At 34.9% G+C, this 17,523-nt stretch overlaps 1 protein-coding gene across 2 annotated transcripts in view; it reads left to right on the top strand.

The window, feature by feature from the left end:
* The window catches only part of PRKG1 (protein kinase cGMP-dependent 1), a 1,171,371-nt gene that overhangs the window by 1,118,221 nt on the left and 35,627 nt on the right, over window positions 1–17,523 (top strand). For both annotated transcript variants that reach the window (XM_069461138.1, XM_069461137.1), the window contains exon 10: window positions 8,854–8,950. In XM_069461138.1, the coding sequence (XP_069317239.1) occupies window positions 8,854–8,950 (97 nt within the window). The remainder of the gene's footprint in view (window positions 1–8,853; window positions 8,951–17,523) is intronic.

Raw genomic sequence — 17,523 nt, 5'->3', positions numbered from 1 at the left:
GTGGTAAGTGAAGGTCAGTTTAAGTGTGATAGCAGTATTCATTTGAACCAACAGTGCAGCTAAAGTTAAATTTGATTACACATTTATTCTAAACTTCCGTGACAAGTGACTGATGTGCTCAGAGAAACATACATGTCAAATTAACACTAATAGTTCTTTAAAATTTACATATGATCATCAACGTTGGTACTTAACGGCCGTATAGACTTACTTATGAATCTCATTTTAGAATACTAATGCCTGGTCCCAAGTCTCAAGGTTTTATCAAGTTTGTTTTTAAACTCAACCCATAACTCTGATATAAATCCTGGAATGGGAGGGAACCTCTGGTCTATTACAGTTCTATTTTGGACATCCAAGACATGTCTTCTTCAACTGGTGTTCTGGCCCTTGAATCGGGTCTCCTGCCTTCTTTGGATACCAGGAGCTGAAAGCAAGGTTCCCTGAAATGAAAGCCTCTGGTAGTATTTTCCTGAAGCACGAGTTTCAGGGGTCTGGGATTGGGGAAGAGGCCTACAGAGAAGGAAAAAGAGAAGCTGTGGGTGCCAGGGCTTTCTGCAAAGGGTACATCTCTTAGGACACTTGGAATCCCAGAATTATCAAGCTGCAAATGAGCTTCATGGACATGTCTAGTGCAAACTCATTTTGCAGAAAAAGGAAAGTCTTGCTCATGTTGGTCCTGGATCAACTTCCTGATTACTTCTTTGGTTATATTCCTAGAAGCCAGGAAGGGTGACTTGTAGTCTTCTCATGTTCTTCTTGCCACACATTGCATTCTACTCTTCTTTTCATTCTTTGGCCCACTGTAAGCATGACCACATCCCTAAGCCTCCGGTCCGTGAAATTCCTGTAGAATCCTTCACCGATTTTCAATTCAGAAGATCATGCTAGTAATCATAGAGAAAGGATGCAGCCTGGATTTTTATAAAAATTTCTAAAGGGAACATTCTGATTCCAGAAATAAAAACTGACCTCTAGTGTTCGAATCCTGCCTAATCCTTCTGTTCCCAGTTCAATCTTCTGACTGATCCCTTTGATTAAGATTATGATTAAGACTAATTTTAAGATTTAATTAGGATTAAATGTTTCCATATTTTTTTCAAAATTTTCAACTTCCATATTAAAAAGTAATCTATAAGAAGAAAGCAAAGACTTCTCTTTAGTCTTTGAGTAAAAAAGGGATTTTTATATTTAAGGGTAAAACTTAGGCTGTCTTTACCTATCCCTTCTTTAGATATGTAGGCTATGGCAAAGGTGTCCTCGTGGAAATTGCAATGAGAGCTCTTCAGTAACAGATATATTTTCTGGGGTGGTGTGAGGCAGTGAGATGAGGGATGAGGGGTGTTCCCTCACAGGCCTGAGTTGTTGCAACAGTGAAAACAGAGGAGGAATCATTGTCACCTGTCTTCCTTCTCCTTAAGCCTTACCTCTCTGGCCTTGAGAAGCCATGCCTTGATAGTCACCAGCTCTGGACCACCCTGGTCTACAATAAAAAGCAAACGACTCAGGACTGAGGTTCTGAGCAATGTGGATGAAGGAGAAGGAAGAAATTACTCTGCACTGAGATGACAGAGAACTTCCTCAGACCACTAGCTTCTAATGGCTATGCATTTTTATGAAGGACATCTTTCTGGCATAAGTACAGTTGAGAATTGAATGCTTTTGTGTTTGAATATACATATTCAAGTATTTACAGTCCCTAAAGCAAAAAAAAAAAAAAATAGTCACTAGATAACTCAATAAATGAATTTTCTATTATGGTCAGTGATTCTTTTAAAGTAACAAACACTAAGAGGGGGGAAATCTTTAATTCTTTTATTGCTAATTTTTTTCATGGCAATATATATTTAACTTATGCCCTTGTTTTAGAAAAAAAAAAATCCCCTCAAACTGTGTAGAAATTATTTCAAAGCTGAATAAATAAAAATGCATAATGGTTAATATGGTAATAGTGGGTAGTATATCCTCACCTGATATTTAAATTTTTACAACACATCTTTTAAGCACAAATGTACTTCATTTTGGGCCTTTTTACTTAACTAGAGCACACGCACACACACACACACACACACAAACTACATCATAGGCAAGAACACATAGTGCTTAGCTACAAGGAGGCCAAAACTGTTCTTAATTGAAATGTGTAGTAAAAGAGCATACTACTCAAATATATTTTACTGCTTTTGCATCTGCCTTTGTTTCTCAAATATCAGAACATTATAAAAACTGTAGAGATAGACTCAGATAGTAAAACTATTACAGACCACAACTCAGATGCCAGTTCCTTATTCCTGGGTCTTTGTGTGACCTTGGCTAAGTCACTTACCATTTCTAGACTTAATTCCTTTATTTTTAAAAATGTGAAGGTTAGACTACATGAGCTCCAATGGTGTTGATACAAATTTTGAACTTTTTTTAGTATTTTAAGATTTGGGGATAAAAAACATTTCTAAAATTGTATGATTCTCCACTATCTTGTGTAAAGGAGATTTATTTGTTTGGAATAAGTGTACATATGCTATGCTGTGAAACACAGAATAGGTTTCTAGTCCTAATTCTTCTGGTGTTTAATGACTGAAACCAATCACTTATCAGCAACTGGTTTACACAGTTGCAAAATAGAAGTAAAAATATTTGTTATCTCATCTTCACAGACAATCAGCAAGGATAAATAAGACAGATTTTTAAATCCTTAGAAGAAAGATGCCTTCTAAATGCAAAATATTTGCATTACTATCATTCTTATTATGCAGTAGATACACAAAATACAATTTTCCTGTGTATTCTTGCTGGCTATATCTCCTCCAGGGAATGTATTTGAAAAATAAGTAGAACTATTTCATGACTAGAGTGTTCAAAAAAAAAAAAGTTTGTGTTCCTGAAAACTATGATTTTGGAAATAGAAGAAGCAAACTGTTATCTCAAATTCCCTGAAGAAGAGATTATACTTTTCAGAGGAAATTGACATAATGAAATACTTTAGATTTATTAAGTTAGTTTTAAACTTTTATTTCTTCAAGGTATTCCCTCCACTACTAAAAGAATGGTGACTATACCTATATGCTGTACAATAAAATACATTAGAAATTGTCTCTTTTTATGTAGAATTTTAGGAATAGGGTTTCTTATATTTAAAAAGATTTTTAAAAACTTTATAGTAATAGGGACATTTATGAAAAGACTTTTATTTGAAAAACATGATTCAACAGGAAATAATGTCTGTTTTCCAATGATTCTGCTTTCAAAGTTTAGTTGTCAATAAGACTTTTATACAGCAATTAAATTATTAATAAGAGATGATTGGTGACTTGATTATAGATACTATCCATTTTTATTTTAATGACTAAGCTTATTTAATTTTAAACATTTGCGAATTAAGGGAATAAGGACACATACCTCCTAACACTTTTCAGATACACAAAGTTAACGTAACACAATGAAGCAACAGTCTCTGTAGTTTAAGCCCAAATCGCATCTGTGTTAAATATGCAAATAAGTATTATTGGTCCAATTTCCAATGCTACTTTATATAGTTATTTTTCTGGCTGAATTTTCATTTACTTTGCCAGACCTACAAATTAGTCAATACACCAAGCTTTATTAAATCCGAAACAATTATTGCATAAAATCCTGTGTAGCAAATTAAGTGTTCATTTAATTACATGGCCATTATTGTATCTTAGATTTACCATAGACCAGGTCTACATATTTTGTGCTTAGGGTTCACTTTCTGAACATTCTTACCCCCTTTTTAACTATTTCTGTAGACATTTATTTATAGATTGCTGGGCTCTTTGATCACATACAAGGTCAAAGAGGGCTTCTAGACATTGATCTGAATATTAAAGTAAGCTGGGATTCTGACTTTAATTATCACCAAATTTATACTTATTTACATAAATGTATTTGTCAATACCCCTAGGAAGGCCAAGACATTGAAGAAATCAGGACTTGGAAGGACAAAGTCTTTGGCAAAACCGGTACCATGAGTCCATGAGCTTTTGTCTATGTGCCAAAATGCTCTCTTATAATTTTTTAAGTTTGGAGTAGACATGAATCATCCACTTGCATCTCATCTTACCTACTACAGTTATGAAATAAGAAATAAACTCAGTCATAGATGAGAGTCCACATGTGTTTAGTAAAAACATTTTATTTTTATGGATTTCCCCAAGAATTGATAAGCCTAAATTCAATAGGAAATAAAAGTACACCCAAGAGCAAATGAGTCCAGGCAATACCATGATAACTGATTTGCATGTGGATTAGTAGATGTTAAGCAAGGTGCTAACATCTACTAATCCACATGCAAATCAAGATGTAATGCTTAGGGACTCTTCAGAGTAGACTGCTGTAACTAATTTGGATTACAGATGAGCTGAGTTAAAGCAAATGGGGCCACACTTGCCTTTTCTTCTATTGGCTCTTAATTACCCATCTGGAATTATGTACCTTTGGCACTCGGCCTTTACTTTAAAAGTGCACATAATAATGTCTGCTTTGTAAAAATAATGCTGAGCTATTTCTGCTGTCGCAATGTCATGGTAAAGACAAAATTTTAAGTTTCATAAGTTTTGTCCTGTGCTGAACCATCACATTTGATTTCCAGTATATAGGTAGAGATGTTCACTTCTTAATGATAATGATCAGTCGTAAGATATAGCGTCCAAATTCTGTTAATTTGAAACGAAAAAATTGATTCTTGGGTATTATGTTAACGATAGAAAAACAATGGCAGTGAATAATAAAGGATACTTGATTCTTACTCCTTGAGTTTTGTGGAGGCTAGTAATATTGGAAGAGATGGAAATACAAAAACTAAATGGCCTTTATATATTTCCTAAAGAAATGTGAATGTAATACTGTGCAAATATGTGGTTTTAGAAAGAGAGAGGCGGGGGTGGGGAGGAAGGAGGAGATTGAGGTTATTCCAGTATCATTCTTCTGTTTCTAGACTATGCACAAGTGTCCTGGTCTCATCTTCTTTATACCTGCAGTTTTACATTTTCATTGCTTTTGGAACTTTCTTTGGTATATAAGCAGAAACCAAAAGAGGAGATGAAAATCAAGGCAACTTTGTTACTCTTTAGACGTTCTTAGAATAAAACCTCAATATTTCACGATTGAAAGAGTACCCCGTAGGGATTAGCAATTTTCTGTGGTTTCTAATCACCATAGCCCAGGTGAATCTTATTATCAGGCCTGTTTGAGAAATGATATATTATCTCTGCCTTCTTCACCCAACACATGTATTCTCTTGTTGTATAGTTATTTGGGTGTTGTTAACCTATTTTAGGGCTGTGTAAGTTCCTATAGGTATAAAGACAACAGGATATCAAAATTTGCAGTTTTGGGGAAGAGGATTCATAGCTTTTACCCTATACTAAAACAGCAATAATAATAATAACCATAATTTTTTTTTAAAAAAATCATAGTCTCAAACCAAATTAAGGACTATTGGAGAATATACTTTATACTTTTTTATATTTTAAGCAACCAGACATCAGGAACTGTATTTCTTACTAAAATGTATTTCCATTAGCACTTGAAAACTGTCCTCCCGGAAACACTGTTGCAAACACGGAGTTTGGAATTGCATGAAGTTGAGCCTAATTCCTTGGACCTAGTACCCTACGGTAGTAAGTTAGTTAGGAACTTGGGTTACACATTTACCTACTCAGGCATAAGAAGTTTATTTAATAGAACAATGTCTACTTAACCATTTACTTTTCCCCACTCAAATGTTTATCAACTATAAAGAAAATAGAACAAAATTAATGGATTCAAATTCTCTTCAAATAATCCCCAAGTAAAGGGGAAAAAATGAAAACGTCTCTCTCAGTTATGAGCAAGAAACAGTTAAATACCTGAAGAAGCTAAATCGTCCATAGCTTAGCCTCTTTTTAAAGGTCCGCCATGCGGTGACTTTTTTGTTTAAAAAAATTATTAATTCATAAAAGGAAAGTGTACAGAGTCTCTGTGATAAAGATATAACTTGTCTCTAAAAATAAATGCGAAGAAAAATAGATGCATATAAAATATTAAGCAGCTAACAAATTTCCTTGATGGGAAAAGAGAAACTGCTATGGTTACATCTTATATTATTTGACTTCCCCAAGAATCAGGATCTGAAAAAACAGGAACAGAATGGAGGATCAGGAGCACAATTATCCAAAAACCCCTTCAAAATGTATCTTATCAGTAACAAGATAAAATCACCCAACTAGGCAGTATTTTGAAAATTCACCTAGTAATATTAGCAAAGTAATTAGCAAAGATTATCAAAGTATGATCATAATGCTACCAGTATCTTTTTATTAAGACATACAAAATATTTTATTTAACTGTAATTGGTGCTTCTAGTGTATGGGGAAGTACATATTTAAATGTATTTTGATGATTAAAGAGAAAATGTCCACCATTTGAGATGAAATTTAATATGTCATCCCATTAGTTAAAGTGCCATCAGTAATTCACCAGATAATAAATATAAACAAAGTCAAGAGGTCTTTAGGTCTTTCCTATAGATATCCAAACATAAAGTAAGTGCCCTTATAACTTTTGGATTCTGCATCTGCCTTTTGTTGGCAAAGTTGCTTTTTTTATTTTTAAAGCTGTGTTAGCTATTATAGAACTATTGTTCATTCTTACAACTCTAAGACTTGCCAGGAACCCAGACCAATGTATAAAAGCCCAAACCCTCTTGCAAGAACGTATCACCTACAGATCATTGGGCAGCTACTTCTATCACTGGCCCATTTTATGCCACCTCAAAATTCTTGTATGATTTCTGGAACTTCCTGAGTCTTTCAGAAGGCTCAGAACTATAGTTTTCAATTCTTACTGTGCATCAAAATCAGCAGGAAGCTTTTAAAAAATACAGATCTTTTGGCACCACCTCCAGAAATTTCTGATTCACGTGGTCTGTGGGGAGGGCTCAAATTAAGTGTTTTTAAACCATGCTTAGGTAGCTCTGATGTACAACAAAGGTTGAGAATCACTCCACTTGTTTAAGTGTGCTTCCAGCCTAATTTCTCAATTCCTGAATATGAGAATTTTGGAGGTGTCTTCAAGCATTATAAGTAATAACACCATACTTTGAATATATAGAATGCTATCAAAATACTCTGAAAGAGTTTACCCTCTTTGTACCTGAGATTTCTAAATCCAGCAAACACATAGATTATTATTCAATGACAGGCTTCTTAAGGATTAATCATCTGGACTGCCGGGATATGCTTGACCACATACAAGCTGTCATGGGGTCTGATTTCAACAGATGTCCTTTTTTAAGCACCTGTTAGAGTCAACTCTGCCACTGGCCCTTTCAATGGGATGCAGTTGTAATTTTTCAAAAGTCGTGAGCCAGTTGGAATGCTAGAAATGCACATTTGCCACTTACGTTCCTTCCATTCTAGTAAACCATCTCCTGAATCACTATGTTGATCTCTCGATTGTGTAGCTCATGACAGAAATCTACAAATACCATTAGGATTGACTAACAGCCTTGTTTATAGAGGCTTATTAGGTTTATTAGAGGGAGCTGATTTCACATAATCAGCCAATAATGAAAACTAATGTTGTTTGTACCCTCTGAGGAGGCTGTCAACAATTGACTTTTTAAAAATACTAGAACTGTAATTTTAAATTGAAGAATGTTAAAATCTCACCTAGAAAGCTGTTTCACATGTCTCCTAACTAGAGAGTCTAAATTTGTGTTTGATTATAATGGAATAGCTGCAATGTTACATAGCTTAATGCCAAACATGCCTGTGACTGATTCTTTTTAAAAAGGGACATAAATAAGCTGTGTAAGTATCATAACCTCGAATGCATTCATCATTTCTATCTATAGTATAGTACTGCATCAGGTATTGCCGGGCTGAGGGTCATGGGTTATGCATAGCTATTCAAATACTTTATTTTTGAGACAGCTGAATTACTCCCTGACCTGACTTCAGTGAGTGGGCAGATCATCTTCATCTTTATGCCTTCCTGCCCTTTCTAAAAATAGTAAGGCCTTTCACAAGGAGATATTTTAAGCAGCTCATATTCACTTGTCTCATCAGGAGCAGCTTATTTTGGCCACTTGCATGTGTCAGATTTGCATGTGTGCGTAGTTAGACTGTTGGAACGGTAGCCCATGCTTCTCCACACCGCTCATATAAGAAACTTGCAGTGGTAAAGACACTGGGATTGCTCGCTGAGAGTTTTGGCTCCGAGTCAGTGAGTAAACATAAACGAAGGAAAGACACTTTTTAGGAATGTGACTTTGCTTCAGAAATCATCCATTTCAGACATTTGTACATCAGTCCTCAGCTTTTCGGATCTGTTTTCCTAAAAACCTGGCTGTGATTTCGCTTCAGAGACCTCCATGATCTTGCCGCTTTTAATAAATATTTATAGGAGGCGCTGCCAGCCCGAGGATAAGGGAAACTAATGAGAAACTGCAACCTAAAATCTGAACGGCAAAACCAAAACCAAGCCAAACCAAAAAGTCCAAAACAAAACCAAAAAAGAACAACTCAAACAATCCGTGTTCACAAGAAGACGCGTAGAAAAATACCGAGATGTAACTTTGATTTGATAACTGGATTTATCAGTCACTTGACTGGCATGCAGTGGGTACTTTGTATTTTTCTACAGTACTTTGAAAAACAAGTGCAAATTTCTGTTGTTTTGCACAACTGGGACCAAAAAATTATGAGTGTGAGAAAACACAGACTCTAAAAGCAAGATGGAATTTAAGCAGGTAAACCCTGTTCCACAGTCATGCCATTCCAGTGCAGTTGTGCGTGGTACTCGTGTTTGCACCTCTAAGAAATTTCCATTTTTTCGCATCAAAAAATCCAGATATGAAGCTGAAGCTGCTTTCTTCGCCAACCTGAAGCTGTCTGATTTCAACATCATTGACACCCTTGGAGTTGGAGGTTTCGGACGAGTAGAACTGGTAGGTGATTGTTCTTTAAATGCCTTTGAAAGCCTCTGCTTCCTTTTCCCCCTAGATTAAGATTCCTTTCTTCTCTCTCATCATTAATTACCATTGTTCCTAAATCAGTACCAAATACTTTCATACAGGCATGTCAGAGTTGCAACAAAGTGAGCTATATTATGCAGTCAATAGAGTAAAAATAAAATAAATAGCGAATTACTCTTTGAAAACCTCTTCATATTAAGTGAAAAGTAAACACATTTAATTAAAAAAGAATCACAAAGCACTTTTTACCCATTTGATTTCCTGTAATATTTATTTATTTTATCAGTCATGAGGAGGCTTACTAACAATGATATACTCTAACAATAATTATAGTGGGTTTAAATGTAAATTTAAATACATATAAAGGAAAATGGGAGATATGATATATGAAGTAAATGGTGTTCAGTCATAATTCTGTAATTTTGTTGTTCTAAACACCTATTTAAATTACAGTTCTAATTTTTTGAATATTTTATATAGTTTATTTCACTCACTTTATATATACAGCTGTTGATAAAGATGATGACAGTTTATATAAGTTCATACATTAAACACATTGCATGAATGTTGCATAAATAATATGGAATTATACTCTATTTTGCATATCTTTGAAATAAAAATTTAAAAACTGACATATTGTAAGAAAAATTAGGAAAAAACATATTCTGGTGACTGAATGGCTGCATTTAAAGATTGTGTGGATATAAACCCTCTTGGAGAACACAGATTAATTTCCACTTCTCAACTGAACATGGAGGAGTCCCTGGTATCAGACACCAGTACAGTATGTTAGGAACTCCCTGAGACTGTGTACAGTGCAGTAAACAGTTACTGTTGCCATTCGTGGTCAGGAGAAATCCCCTTCCATAAAAGCTCATTGACCCAGCACCCAGGGCTATTTTTGTTATGTGTCCATTTGTATTACAGTTGGGATTTCTGACCTTGACAGGCAAAACTATGTTATTTATTTGAATATTAGATAAGAAGGTTTTAGAAGAGCCATTATGTGTTTCACTGAATTTGCATTACGCGTCCTTTAACACTGGTTGGAGATGCTATAGTAATGCTACTTCTGACTTGGAAGTGCAATGTGCCTCTGAGGATCTGAGTTTCAGTTGTGGGAGTAAAAATATCAAGCAAGAGCCTAGAAAAACCTCTTGCTTTCCTGAATCCTGACAATTAATGCAGCCTTAGAATTATTTTACAAGAACTTTGGTTTTGTGGCTAGTTATAATTGTTTGCATAACTAATGAAGATTTATTAGCAACGTTATACAGGAACAACTCTGCTTGGAGGTGTTGGGACATATAAGCAGGAGAGAGGATAGAGCTCCTTGCCATGAAAGATTTATTCTCTGGTGTGTCTATTTACATAGTTGTATATTTCTAAACCCCTCTCTGAATGAAGCAGTATAAGGGACAGAATTCCTCAGAGAGTGATGTTGGGACTGTTTATTATAGTTCCTTAAATATTATTTTTAAAACACAATGAACAATAAAATTGCTGTTTTCATTGACCAAAAAAAAAAAAAAAAAAATTCAGCATTACAACTTTGTGGACTCCTAAAGGTATGATAACTTCAAATTGGGAACATTCAAGTTGCCAGTGAGATCATTTATGAAATATAGGAAATTATTTAGGATTTTTGAAATATTGGAAATAATTTTTAGAGACTGAAACCACTTCAAGCTAAACAATGAAATGCCAAGCTGATAGTGGAAAACTTCTAGGACATTCCCTGAAAAATGTTTGAGGAGACACAAAGAACAAGCCGCAAAATTAGGAAAGGTTTCATGTGGGCATATAAAAGTTAACACAGTTTAAAAAGACAAAATACATGTGAGTGCACATGTGTGTGTATGCATGTGCATGTTTGAGAATACACATATATTTATATATAATATCCATCCCTGGAGAAATACCAGATAGTCCAGCCTAGTTTCCTCCTCATGGATATTATATTTTCCTTTTTTACATAGATGCTTATAGACTAATGAAAACCATAATCCTAGAAATTAATTTGGGTTAGAAATATAGCCCAGTTTGCAAAAGCTTTAGATAACATTGATGAATGATAAATCCATAATGGATCATTGTGTACAACTAGTACACTGGGGGAAGAGGCATGTATCCTTAACCTCCAGAGTCATATCATCTTATGTTATCTTGCTTGTTTAAAACACACAGTAGGATAATCAGAGTATCTATATTGTCTTCGCTATTCAATGTGAACCAGCAATTTAAATGATCACGAATACCCTCGAATCTATTGCTCTCACTCCTTACCACTTACTAACACCTGATAATATTAATGACCGGGTATGAAAAATACCCAGTAAAATGCTTTCTATGATGCCATAATTGGGACTTGGCCTCAACACTTTGACTATAATTAGACTTACTGTTGTGGAATATAATGAAGCATCACAAAGCTAGTGGTTGTACCATCAGAGTGGTACCCACACCATTCATATTTAAGAAAAGGATGTAGGCAGAGCTCCAGTTCTTTAGTGATTATAGAAGTTTTCTCTTCAGTCTCCTCTGAGAATGATGCATGCAAGATGATCTCAGCAATATTTTAGTGCTATTGTTTTTTGCGATGGAGTCTCTGTCTGTCTCCTGGGCTAGAGTGCTGTGGTGTCAGCCTCGCTCACAGCAACTTCAAACTCCTGAGTTCAAGTGATTCTCCTGCCTCAGCCTCAGGCACGTATGCCACCATGCCCAGCTAATTTTTCTATTGTTAGTAGAGACGGGGTCTTGCTCTTGCTCAGGCTGCTCTCTAACTCCTGAGCTCAAGTGATCCTCCCACCTTGGCCTACCGGAGTGCTAGGATTACAGGCATCAGCCACCGCACCCGGCCTTAGAGTGCTATTTTTAAGTAATGAAATCTTTATATTGATTCTTTTCATATATGTATACATAGTGTTCAATATGTTAGTGTTCCATAGTGTTAATACAAAATATGTAATACTTATACCTTGAGCTATTGATTTTTAGTTTGGCAGTAATGTTGATCAGATAAATGACATTATGAAATAATGGCACATGTTACACTATAATTTTATATGGTATTTTTAAAATTTTTCCCAGGAATAAGTTTATAAGATTATAAACTCTCAAAAGGGGTGTGAAGAATTTAGAAATTTGAATTTTTGAGCCACATTTCCTGTTAGAGCTAAGTTAAGAATGTAATTTTTTCAGCACTGTTTAACATACAGATTACATTTGTGTGATTTAGTGTAGCGATATACCCTTCAGAGACTTCTTAGCATTTCTTAATGTAGAAATGTAGAAATTCTTTTCAGGCAAAAGAATTTCTAAATAATTTATTGTCAGTTTTTGGAGATGAGAACATAATTTTGCCACATAATAAGAAATTTAAATTTTTATTCAGTGAACAATCCAGAAGGTTGAAGTAAAGGTCTTCAATGCATGGGAATTCTGCTCTTAACTATTCATTCAGTCTCTTTCATAAATACTTTTAGCATAAAAGATTTGAATATTAGACATGTCCCATTCACAACCATTAACTTTGCACATCATTTGTATGCTTTCTTTTCTATTTTCTGGCGTATACTATATTTTCTTCCCATGTTCTTTACTTTTAAGAATGAGCTTTCTAATGTGTTCAGCGCTACCTATTTACGATATGTCTTCCAGAAGGCCACATTTTATTTTTAGTATCACTTTCAGCAAAATAACTCATCTGTCTTTGTATATATGATTTACTCATCAAAGCTCTAAGCACTGCTGTAAGACATCTAGGTAATCATCTTAATTTACAAAGTATGACTGTAAAATGAGGAGATTGATTTTACAAATCACAAGTGAAAATTAGTCCCATTGCCTTATGGGCACATTCCTGATTTATTCTACTTTTTGCTCTTGTCAGAGAGGTGCCTGCTTTTCAGAATAGATTTGCACAAGTCAAAGACAAACTTCTTTTTAGTCTGCCAATACTACGTGGCGGGTGCTTTAAATATTAGATACTTAATGTATTCATTTAGCAATCAAAATGCCCCTTATGGGAAACATAATCTCTGTCTTCTTGGATTATATTCATTCTATATCTGTTGCTATGTATCTGTGTAGTGAACTCTGATAGAAGACAAAAAGTTTAATAAAGTAGGCTCTAGGGACTCACCATCCACTTGGAAGGACAATCACATAAACTAATACATAAACCCATAAGCAAAGGCATAGGCTCAGTGCATGGAGGAGCAAGACTTCTTGGAGGAGGTGGCATTTCTAAGGTGGAGTTAAGGCGTCAACACAAATAACCTGAAGCATTATGGTACATGCTTGGTAAAATGAAACTACTACAGGAACCAATGTTTAGTAATAAATTAATATTACTTCATTACTAAAATAATCAATCAGCCTATAATTTGAACCCTGCTTTGTAGTCTTCTAATTGCTTTCATATCCAGTGTATAATTTTGCTCTTATAGCTATGCCGGGAGGAGAACATAAAGCACGATCCACATTTTACAGGAAAAAAGTCAAGAAAAATGTATATATGGGCCTTATGGCCACTCAGTCATTGAAAGAGCTATTGTTATTCCCCAGAACTACTGATTTTTTAACTAGAAAATTTTTCTGTCACTCTGGCATTTGTCTGCTATGTACCTCTGTTTCTGTCATATCTTCAGAGGTTCGCCTTTTTCTAAAGCTTTTGCTGCTCCTATTTCAGTGGCAAAAATGCCAGTGGAGAGAAAAAAAAATCAGATAGTATAACATGGTAGCTAAAAGCTGGATCTCTGGAATTTGGCTTTCTGGATGCAGATTTTACCGGCTGTGTATACTTAGTCATGTACTTAAATCTTCTGAGCCTCAGTTTCCTGATCTCTAAAATGACAGTAATAATAGGATATGTGTCTTATAAGGTTGCAAAGATCAAATGAGTTAAAGCCCCCAAATAGTGCCTCACATGTTCTAGGTAAATAGGTATTGTCAATGTTGTTATTGTTGTTATTAAAATATGCTAATAACTCTATTTATCATTTCCAATGGAAGGGAATAGAATGATTTTCTGTCCCATTGCAAGGCCAAGCCCTGAAAAATATAGGTAAGAGAGTCACATGACTTCAAATGACCTTCAGTGATAGCTTCTATTAAATTCTCCCAAACCACTAAAGCTCTTTGCTTTCTCATCTGTCACAAGAGGAGATGGGAAACAATTCTAAATCTCCCGCACAGTGAACCTCTGTCCACCTGAAGTAGTCTGCTTTTATTTATCTATTTCTATTCCAAATTGTAAAGCCCCAGCTTTTAACCTCTCAATAGGAAATCATTTTCCATGCAAACTGCTGAATTATATCCAGTTTCTCCACAGCCTTCTTAAACCATGGCACCCCAATTGGGCATAATAAGGATCTGGCTCTTGCTAAGTGGAGTAAAAAGGTTACTTCTCATTCCTTCTGTGCTGAAACCCAGTTTATAAATCCCACAATCAAATTGCCCAGGGTAGGTCAATAAGGCAGAAGTTGAAGAACCATCTCCCACACAGACAAGCACGTGTTGTGTAACAGAGCATGTGCGGTGTAGGTAACAGCCTCGTACCACTTCCATGGCATTTTTGCCCACTGCCTCGGCACGGCACATCACATGCGACCAGGCCTGGAGGGCCATATAAACTAACGGGAAAAAATAGAAACTAAGAGATGATTAAGCAAGAAATTAGGTGATAAATCCATTGCTTAGTCAACAGAGTTTTGTTTCATCGTTATGAAAGGTGAGCAGCTTAACTCCAAAGGGAAACCCCCATGTAAGACGAAAACATTTCAAGAGCTCCTACTGCCAAGCCACCCAGCAATGAAATAGAATAGCTGTGGGATTGCTGGGCAGAAATGCCTGGTGTGCCCACTGTGATTTATGCTGTAGAAGATGACTGGGGAAACCCTGCCGCCATAAGGCCTTGTGTCCTTCTTAACTAAAGTGAATAAGGACTCAACATAGGTCGAAAACTGAAAGATTGCTTCTATTTAACTCAGCCTTTTCTCTAGTGATACTCTACTTGGTTTATTATTAAATATGTAATTTTTGTTATGTTTATTATTCAAAAGAATAAAAACTGACACAAATGATTGTGATAAATACTATTGATTTCTAAGAAATTAAATTATTTAAATAGCTAATGAAAATCCAATCCAATAAACACTAATTGAGAATAAGTAGGTATAGTAACAATACAGTGCAACTCCTAAAATACTCACAAGACAATTTCTAAGAAAGTGTAAGTAGTAATGTTTATCTCTACTTTGGCATATACAATTAAAGTAAGATATGCATTGATTCATCTTGTTACTGCAGAATATATTTTGTACATTGATAATTATAATACAATTTAGATTGCATGAATGACAGAAAATAGAACAGTTATTTTTTTACATATCTTCTGAAATTATAGAAATTTTATATACTAGCTGTCAATTGGAATGCATGCTTTTAATTAAAAGTATCTGAAATTAGTATCCTAGCATAAGATAAAATGTTAACAGTTCCTCCTTTAAACCTGCATGTGATTCTAGAAAGATCACTGTAAATCTAGAAGGCACTGGACGTGTCTTTCTAAGACTTAAGATAATTGATGATAAAACAACTCATCCAAAAGTTAACACTTAGGGCACACTTGCCTTTTTGTTTTCTGTGACATAAATTTTATTTTTTTTAACCCAGTGAATTTATAGGACATCACATTCAGCAAAAATTCATCTATTAAAAAATTTACAATTATTCTTTGTGGGATATAGAAATGTCAGATGTGACTCCTGTGCTCTAAAAATTTCTGCCTCCTCCTAAATAAGAAGATAAAATTAACACATTTGCAAAATAGCAAACAAAATCCTTTAGTATTGTATGAATTACTCAGAAGGGTTCTCAGTGTTTCAGGAGGAGAGAAGTCATTTGGAACTGATGGAGCAGAAAAGGCCCTGGGAGGACACATAGAACTGAAGCCAGGCGGCAGAGAATAGCTGGGAATTAAATGAACAGATGGGGAAAGGCCATTCCAGGCAAAGGTTACCACATACAAGGCCACGTGTTGTCACAAGACACCAAAACAAGTGACCAGACTAGAGTGAAGTTGTAGGTGGGAGCGGTGAGAAATATTATTGTTAATAGCTGATCAGTAGAATATAATTGTCTCATATTCTTAAAGGAGATTTGACTCACAAAATAAATAAATAAATAAGAGGCATTTGGACATTAAGTCAAGTAATAGAAGGGCATAAACATAGACTAGGCTCCAAACTTCCATCCATGAAATGAAAGAATGCCCTATAAGGTGACTAGACAGGCTATTTTCAAACAATGCTATTCCCAGAAATAAACATCCTAATTTCTCTACTGCATAAGGTAGGTTTACTTTGTGCAAGATGTAGTCCACATCCCTGAAAGTTTTATGTAAACACTTTCAAAGAGGGATTCCTTCCATGAGAGGGAAAAAACGATCCCCTTGTGCATGTTAGTTATGTCAAAAATAAAATGAAATGGTTTGTCTTGCTTTCTGGGGAAAAAAAAAAAAAAACAGGTAATTCTGTACGTTTCAGTCTAGCTCATCAATTGTATACATTTAATTTATTACTAATTAATACTCTGTCCTTCAGAGTAGTATGTCCCATTGCCATTGGCATATACAACATATTATTAGTTTGATCATTGAGCTATGAGATCAGGAGCTTTTGTGGGCCAGGTGGGTTTGTTCTTAGCCCCTAGTTCCAGCCAGCTGCCTTGCAATTTCACTGTAAGAATGGGGAGATCATCACTACCCAAAAGGAGTTCAAGCAAATAAGCCAAACCAGTGGGAGCCACTGTTTGGTCATTACTATGACCTTGAATGCCGTTTTCACAGAAACAAAACAGTTTAAATGTTTAAATGTGGCTGTTTTTCATAGATTAAGCCCCCAGCATAAGCAAAAACAGTAGATACTTATTGAGCTGATTTACCTACAGTTGACGTACATATATATTTGTGCACAATCATGTAAAAAATTTGAAATATAAAAAGAGTAAGGGGGAAGAAATTATCTTTTTTTTAATATCAAAAAAGGTGAAGTTTGAGGATAGGATGTATTAAGACTTTAAAATTTGATTATAAATCATTTGATTAATATTTTTCTAGTATGCAACAATTTAAAAATTATAAAGTTATTTATGCCTTATATCTCAAAAGTATGACTACAATGCAGAACCTTTCATGAGTTAATCAGGTCACATTTCAGAAAGAGAGTTGGCTTTTGCAATATGTGATCCTCTCTGTCTCATTTCAACTCCTTTTAAACCTTCAGAGTCAATAAATGAAAGAAATTGAAATGGCAACATATGATACTCAAATCCATTTACGTGAAGTTTTAGATTATACGTGTGCTCTAAGTATTAGAATAAATTGAATTATGTGAGGTATTTATGTGCTCAATTTTGAAATGTGTAAGCAAGTTTTCAAAACTGATGCATGTAGTGTTCTTTATATGAGTGAAATTATGCATAGAAATCAAAGTCTTGGGTAGAGGAAAGAAAATATTTGATTATTTGATGAAGAAAAATAA

This window comes from Eulemur rufifrons, chromosome 28 (genome assembly GCF_041146395.1).
Source record: "Eulemur rufifrons isolate Redbay chromosome 28, OSU_ERuf_1, whole genome shotgun sequence".
Lineage (NCBI taxonomy): Eukaryota > Metazoa > Chordata > Mammalia > Primates > Lemuridae > Eulemur > Eulemur rufifrons.
This window is presented reverse-complemented; position numbering and strand designations above follow the sequence as displayed.